We start from the raw sequence: 25,066 nt of genomic DNA, 5'->3' as shown, positions 1-25,066 counted from the left end.
TACCAGTGCTTTATCACGGTAGCAGGCTCTCTGATCGCATCTGCAGCGTGTGACTGACGGCCCAGTCTGTTCTGAGCATCTAATACATATCCTCCTGTGCATAGCCAGCCCGAACCTCCGGCCGGACTGGGACTGTATGTGTCTGGACAGCAATTATAGCTGCAATTATAGAAATAATTATCCAAAAATACACTTTGTTTCCATTTAACAAAAAGTATGTAGAGTCGGATATTTGTCGTCCCTTAAATAAACTTTATTTCCAAAAATATCCCCTACAAATAAGCACAGAAGAGAGGGTAATTTATAATTACACAGGTATAATAAGGAACCCATACAGAACTGTGCTTTAAAAATATCTCCGTAAATAGAGTTAACATCACCACTACATCCAATCCCAGTACAATATTAGCAACACGACATACAGGCTGAGGCTCGGCCCAACCCAGTAGACAGTAGTGGAAGCAGAAAGGGGTTGTTTAAAATGTCAACCATCTCACTATGGACTATGGAAATAATTTTAGTTATATTAACCCTATTTACGGAAACAAAGGAAATGAAATTAGTGTCTGCAAATTTAAAAAAAATAAAATAATAAATCACAGATCTGATTTAAAAGTTGATTTTCATAATATAATAATGTAAACCGAACAAAACCCTAATTTATGGAATGTGCATGGTTTGTATAGTTAGGCTACACAAAGCGTTATGACAAATAAAACCGAGAAGGACCTACATGTGTATTTAAACTATGGTAGTATTGCACCAGGTTGGCAAATGAGTTTGCTGTAAAAACAATCAATACAGAATCACAGAGTTCCGACCGTCCTGATCCCAATGCTGTAACTGCTTACGAGTTCATGTGGTTGCTTTGAGATACAGAAATAAATAGAGAATAGGAGGAAAAAAAGAGACAACAGCTGGTAGTCAGATGGAATGTAGTTGAAACCTCTTTCGCACCAATTCCTAGTAGTGCAAGAGAAAACACAGAGAGAACCGAGTGGACAGGAAGAGATGGAGAAACTGTGCTCCCTAACTAGGACAGAAAAGAACGTGTGCGAATCCAGTTTAAATGCGTTTACTCTGCACCACCAAACCGAACTGCAGTACTTCACATTCCCTCATTAAAAAATGGTAAAGTTAGGCGGCTCTTCCCCAGTGGCTAGCGATCCTTTAATGGCAAGAATAAGCGCAGCAGGATGTAACCGTTTTTAACCAAGCTGGGCACAGCTGATATTGTCAGTGACTATTCTTGCCTAAACAAAGACTGGCTTTGGCAAATTAGCTAAGAAATTGAATCATATAAAAAGTTAAAAAAAAAAAAAAAATTAAAAAAAAAAAAAGTAAAATATAATAAAAAGGTCAGTAACTGTCTATGATTGTAAGATACTGTTTGTTACACACACACACACACACACACACACACACACACACACACACACACACACACACACACACACACACACACACACACTCTCTCTCTCTCTCTCTCTCTCTTTCTCCCCCTCCCTGACAGCTGTTGGGTTCGTTTGGTCTCCAGTACACTCTCTCTGTGTTTTTCTTTTACAGGTAGCCTCCCAAACACAGAAGCAGCAACGCATGTATGGTGAACAGGTAGAGGGCCACCAGCAGAGGAGTGCGTTGGCGGGAACACAGCGCAGCCCGTATCACCCGCGCCAGACCAGGGGCTCCACTCCGGCTCTGGAACCCACAGAGACGCACCGATCACACTCACTAAACGACAGCTCGGCTTCTCTGAGCAAATTACTGGTGAAGAGTTACCCCACACGACAAAATCAAAGCTATGCTATAATTAGGCTACTCATACTGAATACTGAGTCTTCTGCATACAACAATGTGTCATGCACACTAAACTAACATTTAAAAAATAACATAGCATAACAAAAATAAGCCCCCCCACCCCCCGGGAAAAAGCTTTCATAATACTACCAAATTTATGACACTAATTTACATATTAATTCGCCATTTCTTCATTAAGTCAAGAACACAAAGAAAAACTTTGGGGTTAATCCGAGTTTAACACAAACCCGAGTAACAGCGCCCTCTGGTGGCTCAATGAGGACAGCCCTCTCGGAGTCCGTCCTCCTCAGTCCTGAGGACCACTCAGCCTGTGTGTACCTACTCACGATCAAGGAAACACACAGTCAGTACAGGTACAGTGGAAAATCTTGGTCTTGATTCTCTAGCATCACTGCTGGACAAGAAAAAGGGCAGCTGGACAGCTCATGGAATCATAGTTAAAATTAGAGACAAAATATAAAATGATAAAACAGTAAGATGGACAATACTTTTAATTAATTTCACGTTATAAATGAAACATGCTGCACTTAGGAATGACTGGTCTTTGTTCCCAAAACAAGGGGTGATGTTCACAATTTCACTATTTTCTTTTGTATTTATTACATTTTTGCTGATACAATTGTCAAATGGCCCATACTGGTGTTAATGTCTGAGCCAGAAGACTAGTGAAAGACAGAGGTGCATATTTAGGGTCAAAAGTACAAATCCTGCCAAGCATCACCCATCAGCTTTCACTCATTACTTCTCCTTGCTGTCTTGAGCTAAAAGTGGCGGGGACGTTTCGTTTCTGAACCCGAGCCATGCAGCTGTGGAGAAGGGAGCCGGGAAGTAGAATTAAATCTGAGGTGGCCGCACCGTTTGAGGTCATCTTCTGCCGCGGAGAGCTCCTCCTCCACTCTCAGCCTCAGCTCCGTCTCCTCATCCAACCTGACGGAGACAGAGACGGTCAGAGCGCAACTGAGGGTAAGGAGGACACAAAAACCCACAGGACAGTCCTGGCCTGAGAGGGTGCCGTGTCGAGAGTTCTCAGCCTATTCCAGAGCGAGTGTAGCGTTATGTGTTCTCAAACACTTTTCAAACTACTGTCGGAGGTAACCCATATCTAACAAAAAAGTTTTAAAAAAATCTTTTTATTAAAACGAATCACATGTATTAAGAATAACAGAAGACCAAAATAAATACTAGTATGTAAATAAAGCAGTTTACCTCAACTCTTGCTAATTTACACACGTTTATCTATAGGTGAACCCATTTGAGACGGAAGCAGAACACCACATTAGCTCATGGTCTCAGTCTAGTCAGCTTCTGGAATGTTCTTTACTCATGGACCAAAATGTCTGGAATTTGCATCTCAGCGTTTGTGTTTTCTTCCTTGTGTGTCCAATATCTATTCCAGGCATCTTTAAAGTGACTTATTATTGAGTATTTATTTAATTTCATAAATGATAAATGATCAATATCATGACTGAGACCACATATAGGATTAGTTTCTGATCCTTTTCGAGAATCACTAAAACTAAACCAATGCTGTGATGAAGTGAAAAGACCTACAGGATTACACCAATGGTGTTGTCCGTTACCCCTGGGCAGGGAACACAGGCATACCAAATGTCCATCCTGCGATGTGAGGATGGTTTTAGGGAATAAAAATATGTTTTTGTCTTTCTGTATTTTTACCTTCTCTGGAGACGAATGCAGTCACTCTTATAGTCCTCGCTGTGCTCCAGAGGACCTCCGGGAGCACTGTCCACTCCGATACTTCCCTAATTGGAGCAATGACATGCAAACGACGTTGCTTGTGCAGCATAGATTATTCTTTTAAAATAACCAGGATCAAACACCTTCAAGATGCATTTCAATATATGAATGACTCTAATTACACCCGAAGTAGCAAGATGTCATACACATACGTTTAACTGACTCGGACAACTATCCACTCACACTCATCTAACCTAAGAATCATCAACATGGACATTTTGGTTTGTGTTGCCTCATGGCGGCATGTGGTAGGGACGCTGTCGGGTGCGTTCTCCTCACCTGCCTGTACGCTTGCTCCTCGTGGAGTTTCGACCTGGGTGCCCGTGCCTCCTCAAGCAGGGCACGCAGCTGCTGCACCTGTTGCTCGCGCTCTGACAGTGTAGCCAGGGTCTGCTGTTTCAGGAGCTCCACCTGGGCATGCCAGTTACCACGTTCCTGCCTTCAGAGCGCAACAGACAGGGAAGAGCACGGATACTTAAACCCAGCTGCCAAGCTTCCACTACTTAGTGGATTTAGCAGGGAATGAGCTTTACCTGCTGTTTACCTGCTTGTAGCCAACAGCAGCTACAGAAAGGGTTCAGTCGAAGGGTAAAATAAGTAACACAATCTCTTTTTTTTATTGGCAAAACATGATTTGATGAGTATAATTTGTAGAAACAAGATGATTGTGATAAAGTCTGCTTTTGAAAAAGAATTTAAATATTGTTAATGTTTCTATCTCTGAGTTCAAGGAATACATTCATATTCAACAATTTTGCATAAGATCAAAAACATTTTCAAGAGTTCTAACATTGTGGCTACGGAAAAACAAGCTTCCCACCTGAGCATCTCCAGCTCCTGCCGGTCTCTCTCAGTCTGGTCACCTCTCTCCTTCAGCTGCTCCGCCATAGTCTGCTCTCTCTCCCTGGACTTCTGCCGCTCTTCCTGCAGGGCCTGGGTGAGTCTACTCAGCTCTCCGGATCCAAGTATGTCCAGCTCACTGCGCTGTAACTGCAGCTGCTCCAACTGGAGCCGAAGGAAATCAGGGAAAAAAGTTCAAGTTTCAAAGATAAAGTTTCATGGGAATATCAAGAAATGTTACAGGCATGAGACAGTAGATGAGAACCTGACAGACTGTATATCTGAGTGCACAAAGACTATTACGTGGGTTAAAAAATGACTATACAAATAGTACATTACCAAAATATGTTACATTTCCAAGTGCTTTTGACTAAATATTAAGACAGTATTAATGTACTAATGATGGTTTCTGGAGTTAAGTACCAGTCTCTCCCTGTCATTCTGGAGTGCAGAGAGTGCGTTCTTCAGGCTCCACACTTCACCAGTGGAACTGCTAGGGGGCGCTGCCTGATGTCCTACCCGACGAGACTCTTCCAGCTGGGATTGCAGCTCCTTGGCCTCATTGATGGCCTGGTCTCTTGAATCCTGCAGAGAGGCCATGGCCTTCCCAAAGGCCTGGTTCTGAGCTCGGAGCTTGTCTGCCGCCTCCTTCTCTGCTAGCAGCTTCTGCTCCATGTCCATCAGGTCCTTGGCCAGCTCCGCTACCCTCTCCTCGGCCGTCTCGGCCTCGGTCCGCAGCACGCCACCTTCCCAGCGGAGCTCCTTCAACTCCTCGTTGTGAGCCGCCTGGCACTCCCTCTCTGAATCCAGCATCCCTTCCAGGCTGCTGATCTGCTTCTTGGCAGCCTGAAGCTGCTCCCTCAACTTCTCCACCTCTGCACCGGGAGCGTCGCACCCCTCTGACCTGACCACGAGCTGCCCGGCCTGGCTCAAGATCTCGTGCTCCACTGCGGGCACGTTTCGCACTGGGGCCTCTTTTTCCAGTGCCTGAAACTTGGCCTGGGTCTCTACCCTCTCCTTCTCCAGGACCCTGATGCGTTCGAACTGAGCCGAGAGCAGCTGCTTGTGCTGCGAGTCCTTCATAGTGAGGACCTGTTTCAGTTCGTCCCTATAGCCATGCAGCTGTGCCGCCAGCTTGGCGTTCTCAGCGTGGAGGTCGTCACGCTGAGCCAGCATGGCACGGAGCTCCTCCTTCAGACTGTTGTTCTCAGTGGCAGCCTCCTGTATGAGACCATCTTTTTCCATCATAACCTGACACACAAGATGGACAGACTTGATGCATTAAATTTAATCTAAAAATTTTTTTTTTAAAAAAGTCACATTTTGTTCAGAACAGTTTTATATTAGGCTATTCAAATAATAATAACAATAATAATAATAATAATAATAATCAAATAAAACTTATAAAAATAAGTCTTACTTTATGAAACATTTTGCACTGTTTCTGTACTATATGTGTGTGTATTATGTGAACACTGTGGTCAACCGTTGCTGCTATAGTAACTACATTTCCCCTGTGGGATTTCTCAAAAGTTTTGCTCCCGTTATCTCTGCATGTATCCAATATTATTCGGATTAAGCAGGTGTCAGGTCTCAGTCAATCTAATCAAACAAGCTGAGATTATGCCACACCTGGAGGTGTCGCTCCTCTAACTGCTTGTACTCTCCCAGTACCCTGTCACGATCATTCTGAAGCGAGCCCATGGCCTTCGTGAATGTGTCCAGTCGCGCCTTGCTGCAGCTGGCCTCCTCTTCGGCTTTACAAAGTCTCTCGTCGAGGTCCCGCATGGCTGCCCTCCTGTCCTCCAGCTGTCTCTCTGCCTCCTCTGCCCGGCCATCTGCCTCCTTCCTGGCTTCCTCTGCAGCCTAGAGGTGGTACGGTGTCAGACTGTGCTTCAGAACAGAATGTGCTTAACCCAAAAGCATTACGGCACGAACATCCCATGAACTGGTTTCTCACGAAAGCCTCTTCAGTAGTCAAGGCCGTCATGCATTTGCATTAAGCATCCAAGTTAAATAAAAGGGTTTCCCAGTCCCAGTACCGTTTTCCTTTTTCCAACACCTCTGACTCGGTTCATAAAGGTTGCTGTGATTACCTGAGCAGGTAAATTATCTGAATCAGGTATTAAAAAAACCTAAATTGTGCAGTGCAGAGGTGCACTCCAAGATGCTGCTTTAAAACATTTAAACATTTAAAACTTTTTTTAAGGTGAATACCTGAGCCACAGCTTGTTCCTTCTCTCCAAGGAGCTCGACCTCCCTCTTCTCCTTCTCAGACAACTCTACCTGAAGAGTCTCCGTAAGAGTCTTGGAGGTCCGCAAGTCCGTCTCCAGCTGCTCCAGACTCAAGCACAGCCTCCTCTCCTCGGTTTCCCTTTCTTTAATTTCAGCCCTGGCTTGGATAGATTCACTCTGAAGCTTGACCACTGCCTCTTCTAGAGCCTTGGTTCTGTGGCGCAGTCCTTCCGTCTCCACCTCCACGGAGGCAAGTTGGGAGCGTGCCTCGGCCAGAGAGCTTTCTGCCAGAGCCAGTGCCTCCTGCATCTCTTTTCTTTCTTTTTCCAGAGGTTTGAGGATTTCGCTGTGCCTCTTCTCCATCTCTGCCAGTTTTACCTGCAACTGTTCCTCTGCCTTCTGCAACCTGTAAATAGACCAACGATGAAAATGAGATCACATGATTATTATTTTTTTTCTTTTTGACCCTTAAAACAAACAATAATGGGGCACTATTTATATCCAGATATTACTAGACCTAATGGAAAACGCAGGGAACAAACTGAACAAACCTCTCCAGTTCATGCTGAAGTTCCTCCTTGTTTGTGGTCTCTGTCTGAAGTTGCTCAGATAGGACCTTAGCTCGACTCTCAGCCTCCCGCAGTTCAACCTCCTTCCCCTGGAGGGCACTATAGAAACGATTCTCCCACTGCTTAGCTTCATCCAGAACACGATCGCGGTCATTCTGCAGGGAGGACATGGAGCGTGAAAAGCCAGCCAGCCTTGCCAGTGACTCATCCAGGCGTGCCTGCATTTCCTGGGCATATTTGTCTGCAGCCTCTGCAACGTTTCTAGCCTCAAGAGTCGCCTCTTCTTCTCTTTCCCTGTCCCGATAGGCCTGCTCCAGTCTCAACTCCATCTGTTTAAGCTCTGCTCCCAAGCGATACCTTACTTCATCAAGGGTCCTTTCAGCTTCTGCCTTTAACTCAGCCTCATGCTGTTGTGCTGTCTTTTCAGAAGCCGTCTTGTCCGCTAGCGCCTTGCTGGCCTCTCCCTCAGCCATATCCAGCTTCGTTTTAATTGTTGACAACTCTGAGTCCAGCTTTTTTTCCTGCTCCGTGATCTTTGCATTCTCCAGATGCGCTGCCTCAAGCTCACTGCTTAACTCATCTCTACCCAGCAAGAGTGCCTTATTCTCCCTTTCTACCTCACTGATCCTTTCCTGGTACTGGATGCAGTCTTTTTGCATCTGTCGAACCTCCAGCTGCTTCTCCCTCAGAAGCTCCTCGAGCTGACGTGCTCGGCTCTGACTACCTTCTTTAACCCTCTGTGCGGATTTCAGCTTCTGCTCCAGCTCTCTCCGTTTTCCTGCTTCTGCCTCTGCTTCGGCTCTTTCTCGCTGGGCCTGCCTTTTGTCTTCCTCTAGCCTGGATACCCGGTCCCTTTCGCTTACTACCACAGCCTCCAACTCAGCTCGCTCCTGTTCCACTTTTTCCAGTTCCCGCTGTAGGTCTGCAAGGCGAGCTCGCCCATCAGCAGTCTCTTGCTGATAACCTGCAATGCTGCCATTGACCTGAGCTAACTGGTTCATCAGTCTTTCCTCAAGGTCATCCTTCTCAGCCTCCAGGCTTGTGTGAAGCTCCTTAAACTGAGTATCCATTGTCGAGCACTTTTCATTCAACCTCATCTCTCTTTCTACAGACTCCTGAAGATGCTGCCTAACACTGCCCAACTCTGCATTGAGCAAAGATTCCTGTTCAACTCTGGTTCTCTTCTCATCGTCAAGAGCAGCTTGAAGTTCCTTTATCTTGGTCTCTGCATCTTTAAGAGCTACTTCCAATTCATTGAGCTTTTTCTTAGTTTCAGTGTCTGCACTTTCAATCAGCTCAGTCTTAGTTTTCACACTGGAAGCTTCTTGTTTAAGCATGCCTAGCACTGACCCATCTGATTGCTCTTGGAAACATCTTTTATTAGCTATATCTTGTTGGTTTTCACTCAAAACAGGGCTTGACTGCTGAACAACCACTTCCTCCGTAACTACAATTTCAGAGGAGCTCACATCCAGATTTGTATTATTCTTTCTATCCGTTTCCTGAGCCAACTGCTGCTTCAGTTCTCTGGTTTCCTGTTCCAGTGAACTTCGCTTAGCCTCTACAACATCAAAACTAGCTCTCAAAGTTTCAAGTTCTCTTTTAACGTTTTGAAGTTGTTTCAGCTCGTTATCTACTTCTTTGGTCCCTTTCTTCTCCATCTGTTCTCTGAGCTTCTCATTCTCCTCCTCTAGTTCCATTATCTTTTGATGTTTTGCTTTGGCAAACTTCCTCATTTTCTCTTTTATAGCATTGACCTCCTTCTGAGTTTCCTCAGCTAACCTCTCTGCCTCCTGTTTGGCCATCTCATGGCCCCGGGCTTTCGATGCCAATTCCTGCCTCTCCTGACGGGCAGCCTCCAGCACTCGCCTGACACGTTCGGCCTCGTCGCTCACATTTTCGTATGACTTCAGTAGGGTCTCATATTCATCCTTCATGCTTTGAACTTTTTCTTCCCACCGTCTGTTTGCCTGCTCAGCTTCTTCTCTGGCACTCTCTGCTTGATGCTGATATGAATCTTTTTCATTCAGAAGTCCATCCATAGCAAGCTTCAAGCTCTCACAGGTGGCACCAAGACTCTGGTTCTCCAGCAAGCTCCGATCCACCTCTTTAATTAACTTCTCTTTCTCTGCTTTAAGTTTACCAACCTCTGCCTCGCCATGCTCGAGCTTTACTAGCAACTCTGATCTTGCCTTCTCAGCCGCAGCCTGCTCATCCCTTAGAGCCTGGTTCTCTTTGAGAGCTTCCTTTCGCGATACCAATGCGGCTTGTAATTTGCGCTGTAGCTGCTGAAGCTTGGTGACATGGTCTTTTTCCTCCTCTTGCCAATGTGGGATCTCTGCCTCCATCTTCTGACTCCTTTCTTGCTCAGCTGTCAGTCTCTCTTGTAAGGAAGCAATCAGGTCATCTTTCTCCAGCACAGTCTCCTGCATGTTCTGCAGAAGTGTGCTCTGCTCACTCAGTTGCTGGCTGAGGTCAATGATCTCATCATTTTTGGTTTTCAGAAACCGCTTGAACTCTTCCACCTCTGCCTGAAGAGCCGCCACTGGAGACTCAACGTCAGAGATGCTGGTCCTGGCCACAGCTGCAGCCTCCTTCACTTCTGCTCTCAGCATTTCTGCATGGGCTTCTGCTTGCTGACATTTCTCTCTCAGAGCGTTCAGTTCTTCTGAAAGGACATCTATCTGTCTCCCTTTTGCCCTCAATGCCTCAAGCTCTTTGCTGAGCTCCAAGAACTCAGTCTCTTTGACTGACAGAGCACCCTGGCTCTCCTGCAGACGCACCTCTAGGTCCACACAAACAGTGTGTTTAGCTTTTATCTCCTCCTGAAGGGAATTTATCACAGCTGCGTAATCTTCGGATTTAACCTGTGGAAGTTGCTCAGCAGGAAGTTGATCTTTCTGGTTAACATCAGCCTCGGGTGCAGCAAAATCCACCCAGTCCTCCTGGACCCAATCCCCCAACATGGGTTTCTCCAGATTCTCTGACACAGTTGTAGGTTCTTCCTCTGCCTCCACATGATGACTCACTGTACCAGTTTGCTCCTTTGATTCCAAAAGACTTTCTAACTCTCGCAGTTGTTTTAATAGGTCAGATTTCTCTTTGTCTTCAGCTTTGAACCGTTCTAACAGGTTACTGTACTCTTCTTTCTGTTGCTTCATCTGCTCACGATGGTGTCTGTCTTTGTCCTTAGCTTTGCGGAGCGTTTCTTTACGAGAATCCACAGCCTCTTGGAGCTTTTTCTGTGCCATTTCAAGATCAGATTCTAGGATGGTGACCTGTGACTGGAGTCTAGCATTATCGTTCTCAACTTGCCGTATTTGTTGTTCTTTTTGGCTACATGCTTCAGCCTCATCAGTCAGGTGTTGGATTTTAGCATGTGCCTCATAAAGTGCTTGGTTTTGGTTCAGTGTTTTCTGTTCTAGAACAGTCAAAGCTTCTTCTTTGGAATGCAAGATCCTTCTGGTCTCTTGTAACAGTGATTCAAAGTTCTGTTGCCCCTGCTCTCCTTCTCCTTTCTCTGTACCAGGCAGGTCTGCTTCTATATCTCCCTTTTCTTTGGTAGCATCTGACACTTTCTCAAGTTTGGCAATCTTTTTCATCAGCTCCTTTCGCTGTACCAAAGCTGCCTGCAACTTTCGTTTAACATGTTCTCCATCCCTTTTAACGGTATCCATTTCACTAGCCAAGCTCTTGTTCTCCTTGCGCAGAGTGACAAGCTCCTCACTTTCGACAGCTGTTTTATCTTCTTCCACTTTCTGCTGGTCATCCCTGATCTTCTCAATTTCCAAGATCTTCTCTTTTAGCTTTGTTACTTCACTAGATATAACAAACTTTTCCTCACCTGCTTGCAGCAGTTTGGATGTCATGTTGTCACTGAGTTCTACCATCTCTTGCTCTTTCAGGGAAAGACACTGTTGCAAATCCTCTATCTCAGCAATCTTGCCAATGAGAGCAGCTTTAGCCAGGTCAGCTTCCTGAGAGACTTGCTGAATTCTCGCCTCCAGCTTTTCCTCCATTTGAGAAGTAGCTAGTTCTCTGTCCTCCAACTGGGAACCCAACATCCTGACTTGACCTTCTTTCTCAGTAAGGTTTTTCTGGACCTCATCCAGTTGTGTCTGTAGAGCTTGAATCTTCTGATCTTTGGAGCAAACCTCTATCTGAAAGCTCTCTAGTTGCTCTTCCAGGGCTTTCCTCATATCGTTCTGCTTATTTATCTCTGAGGTCATATATTCTGTCTTTTGTTGAATCTCTGCCTGAGCTTCCATCAAATCTCTGTCAAACCTTTGGGCTCTTTCATCCATTTGAGAAGTAGCTAGCTCTCTGTCCTCTAACTGGGAACCCAGCATCATGACTTGACCTTCTTTCTCAGTAAGGTTTTTCTGGACCTCATCCAGTTGTGTCTGTAGGGCTTGAATCTTCTGATCTTTGGAGCAAACCTCTATCTGAAAGCTCTCTAGTTGCTCTTCCAGGACTTTCTTCATATCGTTCTGCTTATTTATCTCTGAGGTCAGATGTTCTGTCTCTCGTCGAATCTCTGCTTGAGCTTCCATCAAATCTTTTTCAAACCGTTGGGCTCTTTCCTCTGTCTCATCCTTAACAACTGTCAGTGATATTAACTCCTCTTGTAGTAGGTGAACCTTGTCCTGAGAGGTAGAAGCCAAATCCTTCAGTTGCTGAAGTTCAGTCAGTAGTTCACTGTATCTTTTCTGGAGCTCCTCTGCCAGGATCTGTGCAAAAGCGTGACCGGAGCTAGAATCAGTATTCATCAAGTTTGCATCCTGCTTGGCAATTTGTACTTGTACCGTTTCACGGACAACTATAGTTGATGACTGTACCTCAGCCATAGAGCATGTAGGTGTAACCTGATCTTCAGAAGTCTCCTCCCAGGACTGTGTGGAAAGCTTCAGAGCACCAAAATCTTGAACTTGTGGAGGCCACTCCTGTCCTCCATCTGCATTAACAGCTTCCAAAATTGTCCAGCTACTATGGGCAACTTCAGAGTCACTGCTGGTTACCATCTCATCGGAAGAAACTCCCTTTAATTCCCCAGGGGACTCTGGCTGTGGTTCAGTAATCTCAGAGGTACTCTCATTGTCAGCACAGGACAGAACAGGAGTAGGTTCAGCAGGAGACTCTACTGCAATGAGTGTTCTGTCTTCCTCAGGACTATCTTCAAGACCAAGGAGCACTCCAGAACTTTCAAATATGCCAGTAATATTTTCAGTAATTCCACAGTCTGCATTTCCTACTTCTGACATTTTGAGGCTGCGCTGCTCATTAAATGCTAGCTTTTCCCTGAGATCAGTAATTTCCTTCTCCTTCTCTGCCAGCTGGTGCTCCAGAGCCAGTAACTTCTCAGCATGCAATGCGTTATCTGAACTGTGTCCATCTGTGCCTTCAGCTGGGAAAACAGAGGAATCAAATGGCATCAAACCATCATAGCATTAGTTCATCAGCTGGGGAAACTGAGAAAGTTATCACTTCTAAAATACACAAGATTTTCTAATATATTTATTTCTAAGATAAACCATCATTACATTGTTATATCAATTTATTCTGCAAACATGAAAACGTGTAAGAAATTTGTGCAAAATTTATTTTTCTATACTTTTTGACCAGTAAATGTCCACAAGGCAACGACAAAGAAATTAATCACTAAAAATGAATCAACAGTCATACAAAGCTGTTTTAGCAGAAAACTACAAAAAGGAAAAGATTATGTCAGAGTGCACATTGCAGGTCAGGTCACAACTCTAAGGCAAACACTGAAGTGCGTAGAGCACGCACCTTTGTTAGCCTTGTCCAAATCCCTCCCAAACAGGTCAGCCTCCTCGTCACCCAGTGACTCATCCGTAACCTGGGAAACAGAAGTCTGTTACGCTCAGAATACACCTAGTATAGCAGAGAGCATCTCTCTTGCTTGATGAGTTACAACCATAGCTAATAATAGCAGACGATGCTATTCTGTATCATGACTAACACTGCACTGCAAAAAATGTCAAAATGTCCAACAAAAAAAAAAAAAACAGTAGTCAGTTATGACTGAGCCACTGACTTTTTTTTTTTTTTTTTTTTTTTTTTAAATCAACCAGAGATGTACAATAAAAAGACCTTGGGCTTAAATTACACCTACATTTCACATGCAGCTGAACTTTCAGAAAACAATCTTGGTGTTAATTCAGCACTAGACAAGTACACGCATACAAAGGATTTGTGAGAGCACAAATGTGAATGGCTTCCTAGGCAGCGCTTCTCAGAGTTCCCACTGAGACATTAGTCATCATTCTTCTGCCATCCACTCACCTGAAGCTTGCCAAGTTGCCGCTCAAGTTGCCGTATCCTGGCAACTGCCTCCTCTCCCTCTGCAGTGCTTTGATCAAGTTGTCCTTTTAAAAGTATTTTTTTGTACAAATTTCATCATTACATGTTGATTATTTGCAACAAATCCAATTTGTCATATGATGAGCATGTTGTACCAATCTGACTAAGGTTCAAATATCTATTTTTATTACCCTGATAACAGGATTAAGTCAAAATCATCTTAAAGAATGTCATGTTAATAAACTGTGCAATGCTTCGCAATCAAGGTATAACTGTTCAAGAAGAAACCAAGGACTATCATAATCAGTAGGGATTATCTGACAATGGTGTCATTTGCATAGGAGCCGCTCAATCTCCTAAACCACCGTGAGTCTGTTCTTGCCTACCTATTTTCTGAAGAAATCATTCAGTGAGTTGTCCATTTACCTTTCAGCATCTCTAGGGTCAAAGTAATCTGAGACATGCTTGCTTCCCTCTCCTCCTGATGCACTCTCAGATTTCTTAGTTGGGCTTCCAAGACCGGCAGCACCTCTGCAAGGTCGTCGGGGATGGCCGCGTGGCCTTGGCTTCCCTCATCACCTTTGGTCAGAGAATGAAGCCCTTTCCACAACATTTCCAGAGCCTGCTTGGCCTGACGCCCAGCTTCCCGCTCCTCTTTGCCAGTATCCAGGCTTTCTCTAAAGGCAACGAGCTCCATCTCCAGTTGTGCCAACTCATCTCTTTTGTTCTTCAATGCTTCGTCCTTCTCCTTCTCCACTGCATGGAGCTTCTCCTGCAAATTGTGGAGCTCTCCTCTGTAACTTTCGACCTCAGCCTCCAGCTTCTTCTTCACCTCCTTTCTGTGCTTCTCAGAAGCTTCCAGGCTCGCTCTTAAGCTGGTTAGCTCAGCCTCGGTGCTGGTCTCAATTTCTTTCCCTCTCTCTGCACTCTCTCCCTTTTCCCTCGTCACAGCTTCTAGCTTTGCTCTTGCTTCATCCAGTTCAGAGCTCCTCCTAACAAGCTCTGCTTCTAGTGCACTGATGGCCTGCTCTCTCTCCTTCTCAGAAGCCTCCAGACTGGCTCTCAGGGTTCTGAGCTGCTCCTCAGCATGGCTGGCCACTTGCTGCCTCTCTTCTCCAAACTTGTGGGCTTCTCCGAGCTCCTGCTCCATCTGTCTGAACTGGGCGGTCAAGATCTACATAAAGGAAAGATAATCAATCATTCCGAACAGCAGTAACAACAGTGATTCAGTCAAACCAAGCTGTATTAGGGTTAAAAACAAACAAACAAACTTTGCACTGTCTGTTTCAATTTATAAGTTTAAGAAAGGGAGAAAGAAAAGGTTTACTCTTAATTGTCTTTGGCAAAACTGAAGTTTAACAGTCTTAGAAGCAACTATCTGTGTTTAGGTTAGCACTTCTTGATAGAGCATCTTCACAGAGCATCTTTATACCTGTTTCTGCTGGTCTGCACTATTAAGCTCCTGCTGTAACATCTCCAGGACTTGTGAGCGAGAGTGCAAAGCCTCCTCCAGCTCCTCAATCCGATGTTCGGATATACGCAGAGCCTTTGGACCAACAAACAAACTTTACACTTCAATATACGGAGCTGGGGAGATAAATGCCTGATAAAAAACAGACATGACAGACCAGAGCCAAAAGAGAAGGCGTACGAGGCTTCCCTTTAGACAACATCAGTACAGTTTGCTGGCTGCAGAAGGGAGCGTTCTGTTTTAGTGACAAATAAACGTTACCTGCTGGAGCTCCCCGCTGTTTGAAGCCTGGCTAGTGACGCAAAGCAGCTCCTCTTCATGCTTTAGGATTTGTTCCTGAAACCGCACATCTTTGTCCCTGATCACAGCCTGAAGAAGTTGCACCTGGGTCAGAAACATTAGAACAGAGGTATCCAAATCTAGTCCTGTATTTCTTTTAAGCATAGATGACTGAACATTTAATTGGTTGGCCAGAGCGCATTTATTAGATCTCTGTCATTTGTCTTCCATGTGGGGGTCTGAGTCTGGGATGTACCTGTTCTGTGTAGTACTCCTCCTTTTCTTTTAGACATTGCTCAGCCGCCCCGAGCTCTTCTCTTAGGCTTCGTGTTGACAACTCTTCCTGACTCAGCTTCTGTTTCAGCTGTTGGAGTTCTTCCTCCAATCCTGCAGGCACTGTGAAGGAGCTTTCCGAACTCTGAACACACACATGCGGCTGGGGAAATCAGACTTGCCCATCATATCATATTGGAATGGTGCTGAGAGCTAGTGAGAATAATTTCAGTTATTTAAATTCAAAATAACTTCTTGATTATCTTACTAAATTGAGCTGCTTGTTGGCCGAATCAAAGGCCTGAACTCATCAATCATTATGTTCCACCAATTTGTTAGAACAATCTATGTGCAAATGAGTGAAGCTGGAATTTCTGTCTGAAAGTGTATGCATATCACTTTGGGCCAGTCAATGGAGGATCTGTCTGTCTGGACACAGCAGCCTAGCACTTAAAACCCCATGTACGCCAGTCCAACATTCTCCAGCAAACAACCAGCTCCATCAGTGCACTCCCCCAGGGGTCGGTGGTTTCCGATTGAGAGTACATTGTGCAGAAATTGGCTGCCGTTTCTCATCAGGTGTGCGAGTGTGTGTAACAATTGATATCTGTCCTTGAGTTTGAGAAAGGCGCTGAATAATTTTAATGGTGATTTCTAGCTTTATAATATTCTAGAAAAAGAACTGGCAAGCCAAATAAATGAGTATGAAAATGGGAGAACATTCTAGTGACTTTCCAAGAATCTTAAATTTGGCACATTAACTAATCATTTGGGGTTTGCTGGGGTTCATTTCCATGAATGCTAGATCATTTTGTTCTGGGCATTACATTGGCCCACTGGTACTATAACACTGCTGTTTTCAGTTCCTTCTGAAGTATGACAACTGCATTTAGAATATCTATCTGTTAACTAATAAAACATTAATCTTTTAAAACCTTGGAATAATGATTCTAGTAGTTTATTTTAAAATTGATAAGATGTGTTTAGAGGAGCCATGTCTCTCCTGGGTATGAAAACTAAAAACCAACAGTAACCTAAACAAGCATGTCCGGATACTGTAACGGCATTTATGTAGACAAACCGGATTGAATGTCTGAGCCACTATGACTAACTATTTTGTTAGGAGCCTTAATAAAGTGCAGATTTAGGTACCTGACTGGTGTTCAATCCCTCCTGTCCTTTCAGCTCAGTGATTTGTTTATTTAAAGCAGCCATCTTGGCCTTTGCCTGCAGCTTCAGTTTAGTGAACTTGACTTCTCCCAGTTCCCTTTCATCCTATAAGACCAAACCCACACAAATATGCACACCCATGCATGATCAACCATGACTTGTCAAAAGAAATAAATAAGTACAGCAGACGAACTGTAAGAATTTTTGCCACGTCCTGACCTTGAGTTGTTTCTCAGCACTGGCAAGCTGGCCGTCCTTCTCTCTAATCAGCTCCTTCAGCTGCACAACTAGCTGCTCTGTCTGGGCCAGACGTTCAAGAACCTCCTCAGAGGGACTCGGGCCATCTAAGGAGGCTTCTGGCCCAGACAGGGGCTGAGGCACCAGACCATCCTGCCCCGAAAACAAAAGTGAACGATCTTGCATTGCATGGTTCGTTTAAAAAAGAAAAGCAACAACTTCATCACGTTATAAGACAGTATGTCAAAGTGCATGGTATGAAGAGAATATCAGACAGACCAAAACAAGTCAGCCTGACAAGCGAGCATTAAAGAATTCTGCAAAGTTAGAGACCGAGTGTCAATGAAGTGGAAAAGTGAAAAATTCTTTCATCTTTCTTAATGATGACTTCCCGATCGACTGGATGAGGGATACTGGATATGGCCTGGGTACAAATCCTACATTGTTCCATTGCTTAGTGCCGTTTATTTGATGATAAAAGCAACACACCTTGTTTGTAAAGGAGAACAAAAAGCCACACCATTGTTTCTATTGTGGCAGAACACATTACATACCATCACTGGTAGTCTCTCACCAAATTTAACTGCTGACAGACTTTTAAGTGTCTGAGAGTTTAATTACAGTGGCTCACACGGCTATCTGCATAAGGGTTATTGCACAGGTACAGCGACTTACCTGGGGCTCACCATCCGGATGCTCCTCCCCGGATAGCTCCTGAAGGACAGAGGTCACTCCTTGGGTCAGCCGGCTGAACATGGCTGACCTGCAAGTCAAAGAAAATCACACAGCTCGCCAACACAGCCTCAGAAAAGCCCACTGTACTTAACAATAAACCGACTTACTTTCTTCAGCGATTCTATGAGTGTTTATAATAAAATAATTTAAGCTTTTCCCTTGGGTGTCAAGTCTGCATTTACAACTCGGCAGTTTTCTTTTTGGCTCGTAAATTAATCCGAATATTACGTGAGGGTAATTTCTAATCTCTTCCTAAGGGGGTGTGTGCTTCCGCGACCCAAAAACCTGTGCAAAATCGCCCTTCGTGCGTAGCACAATGTAAAAAAAAAAAAAAAACAATTCCGAAGAAAGACGGAGATGCACGAACAGCGCCCCGACACACGACTGCGGCTGCGTCGCTTCCTCTACACAACAGCGAAAGATTTTTCATCTTCGGCTACCCCAGGCTGAAACGAAATAAACTGATGGTCGACACGGCGGATGTATGGCTTCACTTACAGGCGCGCTGGTCGAGACCGGATGCATAAAGTGGCCGAAATGAGCGGTTTAAGGGGAAACGAGCTAGCCGGAGCTGCTCCGTAAACATCTAAGAGGGTGATGACACGGCATCGCACATGCGGGCCGCGTAACTACACACACCGGGCACGGCGAACTTCTGCACTTCAGCGAGTGTAAAACCAACCTGTACGAGTCCTCCGCGATCGAGACCTGTCGCTATTGCTCTGTTGGGCTAGCTAGCCAATTTCGCATCGGACATTTCTGAGCAAGAGCCACATCACCAAAACATCCCGGAAACACAAACTTGCAGAGCGACGATAGGACCGTGCAGGCAAGGGAGCGTCGACAAAGTACAGCACTCGTTTCTAAAAGCGTAGAGTCCAACCGGTCAGGGACCTCGGCTAATACATAGCCTCATATTTCGGGCTGTTGGAATTCACACGATGATCCAAAATCGAGTGGGAGGACATGATTTAAAAGTGAACGTGATTGTCAACTACTGGAGGCAGATGGGTCGCAGTTTTCTTTTGCTCGCCCACTACACGGGACTGTTCGCGAGTTTTGTGCGCCGCTCCGTGGGATGCGTCGTGCAGGTGGTGAAGTGGACGTCGCTCGTTGCGCGGTGCACAGTGGCAGCCTTTGAGTCTATACGCAGGACACTGAACAGGTGGGGCAGAAGAAGGACTGGAGATGCCACGGGCATGCACAGCTGCAGAGACGCCGAGTGAAGCGAGTGCGGGACCCGCCTTTTAAACGCGTTGCATATTGAGGGAAAAAATGGGACGGGGAGTCGTGGGGACCATTGTAGGTAAAAGCATAAAGGCGCGATATCAGTCGGGGATGGTGTGTAATAGGTGTTTAACCGTCACGTACTTGTGCTCTGTCGCATCACCATAAGTTGTTGCACTTTGACAATTTGTTTACTAATTGGGCTTTCAGTGCTTGTTTTACAGTGTTGAATGAAACCAAACTGCCAGTTTCCAGGCACATCAGTCCCAGATGTTAAAGGAAAGCATTCAGAGAAGCTTAGGTTCACCCAAGCTGCACTGGAACCGCTGTTTCATACAGACATATAATTTAGACGAGATAATACTAGGTATATATTTAATTCTGTATCCTAACCAGGATTCAGGATTATTAAATAATTACATTTTGAGATATGATGAACTAGATATTTTAGCAGCTAAATATATTATAAACGGTCACTTAATACGATAGTCCACAACAGACTTCCCTTTTAAATTACATGCCAGTACCAATCAGAGTCTTATTACAGCTGCTAGGTGCTCCAGATGTTACTAGTGCATGCACTTGCACATCTCTTGCACCTGTACTGATGTTGTAAGTGTACAAGTACAGACTGCAGACAAACTTGCCATGCATTGTACCCATTCCTCTGTGGTCAGGTTATGACCACACAACCATTGCTGAGCTTAAATGATTTCAGCAGGGGCCATTCCTAGCACAGCAGGGACACAGACACTGTAGTTGGGGTTGTGCTGGTACAACCGTATCAGGTATAGCAGTGTTGCTGGAGTTCCTCCAGATCAGTGCCCCTACTGCTTTCACTGTGGTTTATTACTTAATACTCAACACCAATCCAAGGTTCACAAACCAAATTCCAACTAAAGAGTTAACACATATCAGATATTGCATGGTATAAAATGGGCTATAACCTTTAACTGTACACCTACAAAGTAAGTAAGTCAGTGAGTGCATGTAAATATCTTTTTTTTTCCTGTGTGCTAAAACAAAACAGTTCATGACTTAAATAATTTGCAGACACCTAAATATAATTTATATTGTCAATTAATGTAGTAGGAAGACAAAGAATTATATTAAATTCTATTCAAATTTCCTTTAAACTTTCGGGGCCATACTAATCAGTGTATGATTTCAAGGGATACTGTCCCAGTGTTTAGAGACTTGATATTGTTATGAACCCCAGGAACAACCATCAGCCCCGCACGGCCATGCCCACACGCACACACCCTCGATCTGACTCACCGGAATTCTAGCACACACCTGATTCCCATTCCCCTCATTACCATCCCCTTTATGAGCTTCCCTTACCTGTGCACACGTTGCTAAGTATTGTTCCCATGTGGTGTACCGAGCGTTTCCTCATCCTATATGTTTTCCTGGTTACCGATTCCTGCTTGCCTTCTAGACTTCATCTCCTGCCTGACCCTCGGACACTTCCTGAACGCTACCCTGTACATCAACCTCAGACTGACCTGACTACGCTTAACCGTGTTAGTAAACCGTTGTTACTAAACCAAACAATCTGTTTGATTGCAAAAAGAAACCTCTGCAACTGGATCCACTTCAACGTGTGTGCAATCATTACAGATATTGCTTGTCCTGCCTGGATGTCTAGATTTTGGTTATATGCTGACAGATGTGTTATACAATCCTTAAGTTTTTGTTGGTTTTTTTTGTTTGTTTTTTTTTTTTCATTTTTTCCTTATATTGTTACTATGTACAGTTAATATGAAAAGAATCTCTTAGGTGGAAGATGTTTTAAACTCTTGGAAAATTTGAAAACAGGAAAATAAGGACAGAGAAGTGTTTGTATACAGTGAGACAATGTGTATATTGGGTCTTAATGTGTCTTGTGTTTTATATGTAATAGTGATAATCCCAAATATTAGGGATTATCACTGTTCTATATGTAATGGTGATAATACAATGTATTTACTATAGCATTTCAATCTGATGATAAGACACTAAAGTGGCAGCACTGTTTGCTTATATAATTATATGTACAGGCTTATATAGCAAACAGAATTTCTGTCCGTGATCTGCTACGGAAAATTTGTGATGAACTGCAAAGTTCTTTAACAGACTAAATAGGTCTAATTTCTTCATTACCTAGATCTGAATGTGGCTCAGCACACTACAGTTTTGACACATTCCTAGTTTTATTAGTTTTATTATGCACAAAACCATGCCTTGATCAAACCTGAGGTGAATACAAAATTTGGATTAAAAATGTATGCCTGAGAATTTATAATTGATTAGTATTTGCATTTATGCCTGCAATTTACACTCAGGTGCATCACCTGATGAGGACGCTGATGTTCTGATCAGTGGTTTACATTGCTTGGATAAATCCCATTTCAGATTTGATTTAACAAAGCATTTCTGTATGACGACATATGCCTGTGCTTGATTAATAGGGTGCCCAGACTACCCACTATATTCAATTACTGTACAGCCACAAATGCAAAGTGCATTGTAAATATCAGTGAACATGTTAAACTTTAAATAAGCTCATTTATTTAATGTTTTTGTACATTTGTGTATGTGTTACATTTAGAAAGAAACATCCTATTAAATTATTTGATTACGACTAAATTAAAATATAAGGGGAAAGCCCGAGATGTTTTTCCAAGATTTTTTTCCAGGGTGTTGTTCCTTGGGCGAACTTATTAGTTAACAAAGGGTGATTCAGGTACATTTCTGATGCGAATGACTGACTAATTGGGTCTAGGGCAAGCAGGTCAGTCTGGTGGTCAGTTTCAGCAGCAGACAGTCCAACCCGGGCCATCCCTGAGCTCCTAAGTCCCTAAGCCAGAGCAAGGTGGGGTCACATGGGGCAGACTGATGGGGTGGTTATAAAAAGCGCGCCCGTGCCCTCTCCATATCCCAGTCACGAGCCTTTGAGACGCAAAGAAATCACCTGCACAGCAGACCGTCAGGGCTTTGGAAGAAGGAGCGTGGACTACAGAGCCTCTGACACGTCTCTCTCTCCTGACTCCAGCGATGGGCAATGCTAACAGCTGCACTGTGGATGACCTGCAAGCCGTTGAGATGCATCTGTGGTACAAGAAGTTCATGACGGAGTGCCCATCAGGACAACTCACACTGCACGAGTTCAAACAGTTCTTCGGACTTCGCGGGCTGGACTCGGAGGCCGACGCCTACATCGAACGGATGTTCTGCACCTTTGACATGAACAAGGTAAAAGCAGTGTTTGAAAAGAATTATAAAACAAAGATCATCTTTAAAGTTATTACACTAAACACTCTCTCTCTCTCATTTAAAATGGTTTTAACACTAGGATTTTGGGAAATTGGGTCTATGAAATCTCTCAAAAAAACATAAGGAAAAAAGTTTTCAGTAATGTATGTGTAGAATTAGGGTTCACCCTAACCCTGTCAAGTACAGTACATACAGTACACATAATTTCAGCCTCATTGTTAAGTATTGCTTTATTTTTCATCCCTTTAATTCTGTTATACTTATTAAATCAAACATCAGCTTATTGCGTAATTTTCATGTTTGTGTTCATGTTTATGCAGATGGCATTCTCCAAGGTCTGGTTAAGGTCATGTATGATCCAGTGGCTACATCTTATTACTGAGCAATATGCTTCAGATATGTTCTTAGGACTGGACAGTCAGAGTGAGGGTATGTGGTTATTGAAACATGCGGTCAGATGGGATTCACGTTTATGCCAAAGCACAACAACGAAGTCCGTTTTAATCTCAGGATCAGACATAAACTCTTTTCTCATGTTATCTGGTGCTATAAAAGGCACCTCCTGTCCATTATGATTACACTGAGTCATACTAACAGGTGAATTATGAGATTACCTTGAGGATTAAGACGCACAGATAATCAGATATAAATAGGTCCTAAATAGGTTAAGACTGACTACCCTTCCCTGCAAGAAAGAATTCAAACATTTTGTTATGAGTTGCATTTTGTTATGAGATCTCAGATGCAGTTACCAAACTACGGTCTTGCCTGCTCAGTGTTCTGCCTGCTCTAACACGATTTGAGTTACAAAGTTCATGACTACAGCCTGATGTATCAAAAAAACACTTCCTCTGTGTTCCTGATGTGAACGTCCAGTGGGATGGGGAACTTTGTTTACGGGGTCGTTTCCGTGCCAGGATGGCTACGTGGACTTCATGGAGTATGTGGCAGCCTTGAGTCTGGTGATGCGAGGCAAGATGGAGCACAAACTGCGTTGGTACTTCAGACTCTATGATGCTGATGGCAACGGCTGCATAGACAGGCACGAACTGCTCCACATCATAAAGGTGACAGCAGATGTTGGAGAACATGGCTGGTGCAAGAAAGAACTGAACAGCACGACTGTTTTAAAGACATAATATTATTTGGATTGTCCTTTAGAGAAATCATGTCTTGAAACTCATTTTAGACCGTATATCCTCAGTAGGTTTATGGTTAGAATTATGGTTAAAACATAAAATTCACGTTAGGTATTGGGTTAAAGGTGAGGAAAGACTAAAGGGGAAAAGAATTGTTAGATGTTATCCATCTACGAACGGTCTATAGAAGGCCACGTGAGTACAAGGCTACCAAAGGCATTTTCTTCACTTCGTTCTCAGGCTATTCGGGCCATTAATGGAAAAGAGGAGCAGAACCTGAGTGCAGAAGAGTTCACGAACCTTGTGTTTGACCGGATCGATATCAATGGTGATGGTACGTGCAAACAGCTGACCCATGTCAAAACTGTAGGAGTCACACAAAAGTCCAGTAACAGTTCATTACTGATTAAAGAAAAGTTAAACATGACACAGCAGCGATGAATAAACACCTAAAGGGTAGTGTAGACTGCAGGAAATATATTACCTCAGAGTTAATTCAGCACTAATGGTGGAAATTCTGTGTTTAAAAAAAAAAAGCGCTAAAGGAATTGCTATCATGCCTGTCTGCCTTGCCCTGAACAGGGGAGCTGTCTTTGGAGGAGTTTGTGGAAGGAGCACGTAGTGATGAGGACTTCATGGAGGTGATGATAAAGAGTTTGGATCTCAGTCACATTGTGGCCATGATCCACAAACGCAGACGCAGCATATAGTCGCACACACGCATGAATGAACAGAGAATGAGTGTTGAATTAACACTGTTAACACTGTTAGTGTTGAATTTTGTTCAATTAATGCATGAATGAGTGTTGAATTAACTACTTTAGTGTTGAATTCATTCATTCTTAATGCTCAATCTTTGTGTCCAACTAAACTTCATATAAACAATGTACATGTTCATTTAACACTGGGGTTCTTGCTATACCCCTTCTCCCAGACCCTAGGTCTCCTATATGCACACTGGTCAGGATCCGCAATTATTAAACCAAACAACACTGTCAAATAATAGTGTAACTTACACAAATCAAGGAATTACAGGCTTGTAATCCTTTGTAGTTTTCAAATGAGACACAAAAAGAGAATGTAGCCAAACCAAGCTGGGGAAAATTCAAGTGCTGGCAATGGGTGTCAATCCCACTCCAAACTCCCTATCAGTTTCACAGAAAATAACCCACTACATCCGAATATGGTGAATCAGATATTGTTTAAATGGAAGTGTGAGTATGTCTCAGATCCCACCCACTTTTAATTATTGTTTTTGATTATTGCTAATTGCACTTGTTTTATAAATCACTAGAAAGAACCTCCAGTCAGGAATGTTCACTTCTGTAATGATTCAAGTTATGTATATGCTGAGAGTTATGTATATGCTGTTATGTTAGTTATGTATATGCTGAGAGTTATGTATATGCTGACTGTAGAGATTTCTACCATTTTATAATGTGTGTTAGCATCTTGTACATGTACTTGTAAAGGTGCAAGATGGTGAGTTTGAGCATTTTCTTTTAATAAAAAAAATTGCTTCAATATCCCTTTATTATAGATGTGCTAAATCTTGTGCCTTCTGTAATAGGACTGCAGTCTATATTGTTTTATTCATGCTTTGTATATCCATAATAAAAGTCCATCAATACACTCTATGCTGTGTTTCTATAGTTCTTTTCTAAACAAACAAATTAAAAATAAATCTAATTGCACAATCCCCCAGAGATTCTATTTTATGTGCCTATGCCCTC

General features: G+C 43.6%; 2 protein-coding genes across 4 annotated transcripts; one reads left to right on the top strand and one right to left on the bottom strand.

The window, feature by feature from the left end:
- Positions 1-231: 231 nt before the first annotated feature.
- Positions 232-18,704, bottom strand: golgb1 (golgin B1). 3 transcript variants are annotated; one of them, XM_081722416.1, is made up of 21 exons: positions 18,392-18,704; positions 17,650-17,737; positions 16,957-17,127; positions 16,720-16,842; positions 15,551-15,730; positions 15,277-15,399; positions 14,977-15,090; positions 13,971-14,718; positions 13,527-13,609; positions 13,011-13,080; positions 12,059-12,624; positions 7,203-11,950; positions 6,634-7,057; positions 6,049-6,282; positions 4,840-5,667; positions 4,397-4,581; positions 3,856-4,015; positions 3,496-3,581; positions 2,674-2,745; positions 2,046-2,136; positions 232-1,698 (listed from the first exon to the last, which is right to left on the bottom strand). In XM_081722416.1, the coding sequence occupies exons 2-21, from the start codon at positions 17,728-17,730 to the stop codon at positions 1,561-1,563; spliced, it is 9,225 nt and encodes a 3,074-aa protein (XP_081578542.1). In that variant the 5' UTR covers positions 17,731-17,737; positions 18,392-18,704; the 3' UTR covers positions 232-1,560. The 3 variants fall into 3 exon arrangements, with proteins under 3 accessions (XP_081578542.1, XP_081578541.1, XP_035383660.2); XM_081722415.1 differs by having other exon boundaries at positions 7,203-12,624; XM_035527767.2 differs by having other exon boundaries at positions 7,203-12,624; positions 15,551-15,712.
- Positions 18,705-21,816: 3,112 nt separating this feature from the next.
- guca1aa (guanylate cyclase activator 1Aa) lies at positions 21,817-24,970 on the top strand. The gene is made up of 4 exons (XM_026997641.3): positions 21,817-22,173; positions 23,112-23,261; positions 23,574-23,667; positions 23,916-24,970. The coding sequence occupies exons 1-4, from the start codon at positions 21,976-21,978 to the stop codon at positions 24,041-24,043; spliced, it is 570 nt and encodes a 189-aa protein (XP_026853442.2). The 5' UTR covers positions 21,817-21,975; the 3' UTR covers positions 24,044-24,970.
- Positions 24,971-25,066: the final 96 nt, after the last annotated feature.

This window comes from Electrophorus electricus, chromosome 11 (genome assembly GCF_041902795.1).
Source record: "Electrophorus electricus isolate QZ-2024a chromosome 11, ASM4190279v1, whole genome shotgun sequence".
NCBI lineage: Eukaryota > Metazoa > Chordata > Actinopteri > Gymnotiformes > Gymnotidae > Electrophorus > Electrophorus electricus.
This window is presented reverse-complemented; position numbering and strand designations above follow the sequence as displayed.

Bases quoted from the DNA above. Each gene is read 5' to 3' on its own strand.
- guca1aa (XM_026997641.3), top strand. From the start codon at position 21,976: ATGGGCAATGCTAACAGCTGCACTGTGGATGACCTGCAAGCCGTTGAG. The intron at 22,174-23,111 runs GTAAAAGCAGTG...TTTCCGTGCCAG, and splicing joins GCACCTTTGACATGAACAAG to GATGGCTACGTGGACTTCAT. The intron at 23,262-23,573 runs GTGACAGCAGAT...CTTCGTTCTCAG, and splicing joins AACTGCTCCACATCATAAAG to GCTATTCGGGCCATTAATGG.
- golgb1 (XM_081722415.1), bottom strand. From the start codon at position 17,730: ATGTTCAGCCGGCTGACCCAAGGAGTGACCTCTGTCCTTCAGGAGCTA. The intron at 15,091-15,276 runs GTAACGTTTATT...GTTGGTCCAAAG, and splicing joins ACAGCGGGGAGCTCCAGCAG to GCTCTGCGTATATCCGAACA. The intron at 1,699-2,045 runs GTTTGTGTTAAA...TGTGGGTTCCAG, and splicing joins CAGAGGGCGCTGTTACTCGG to AGCCGGAGTGGAGCCCCTGG.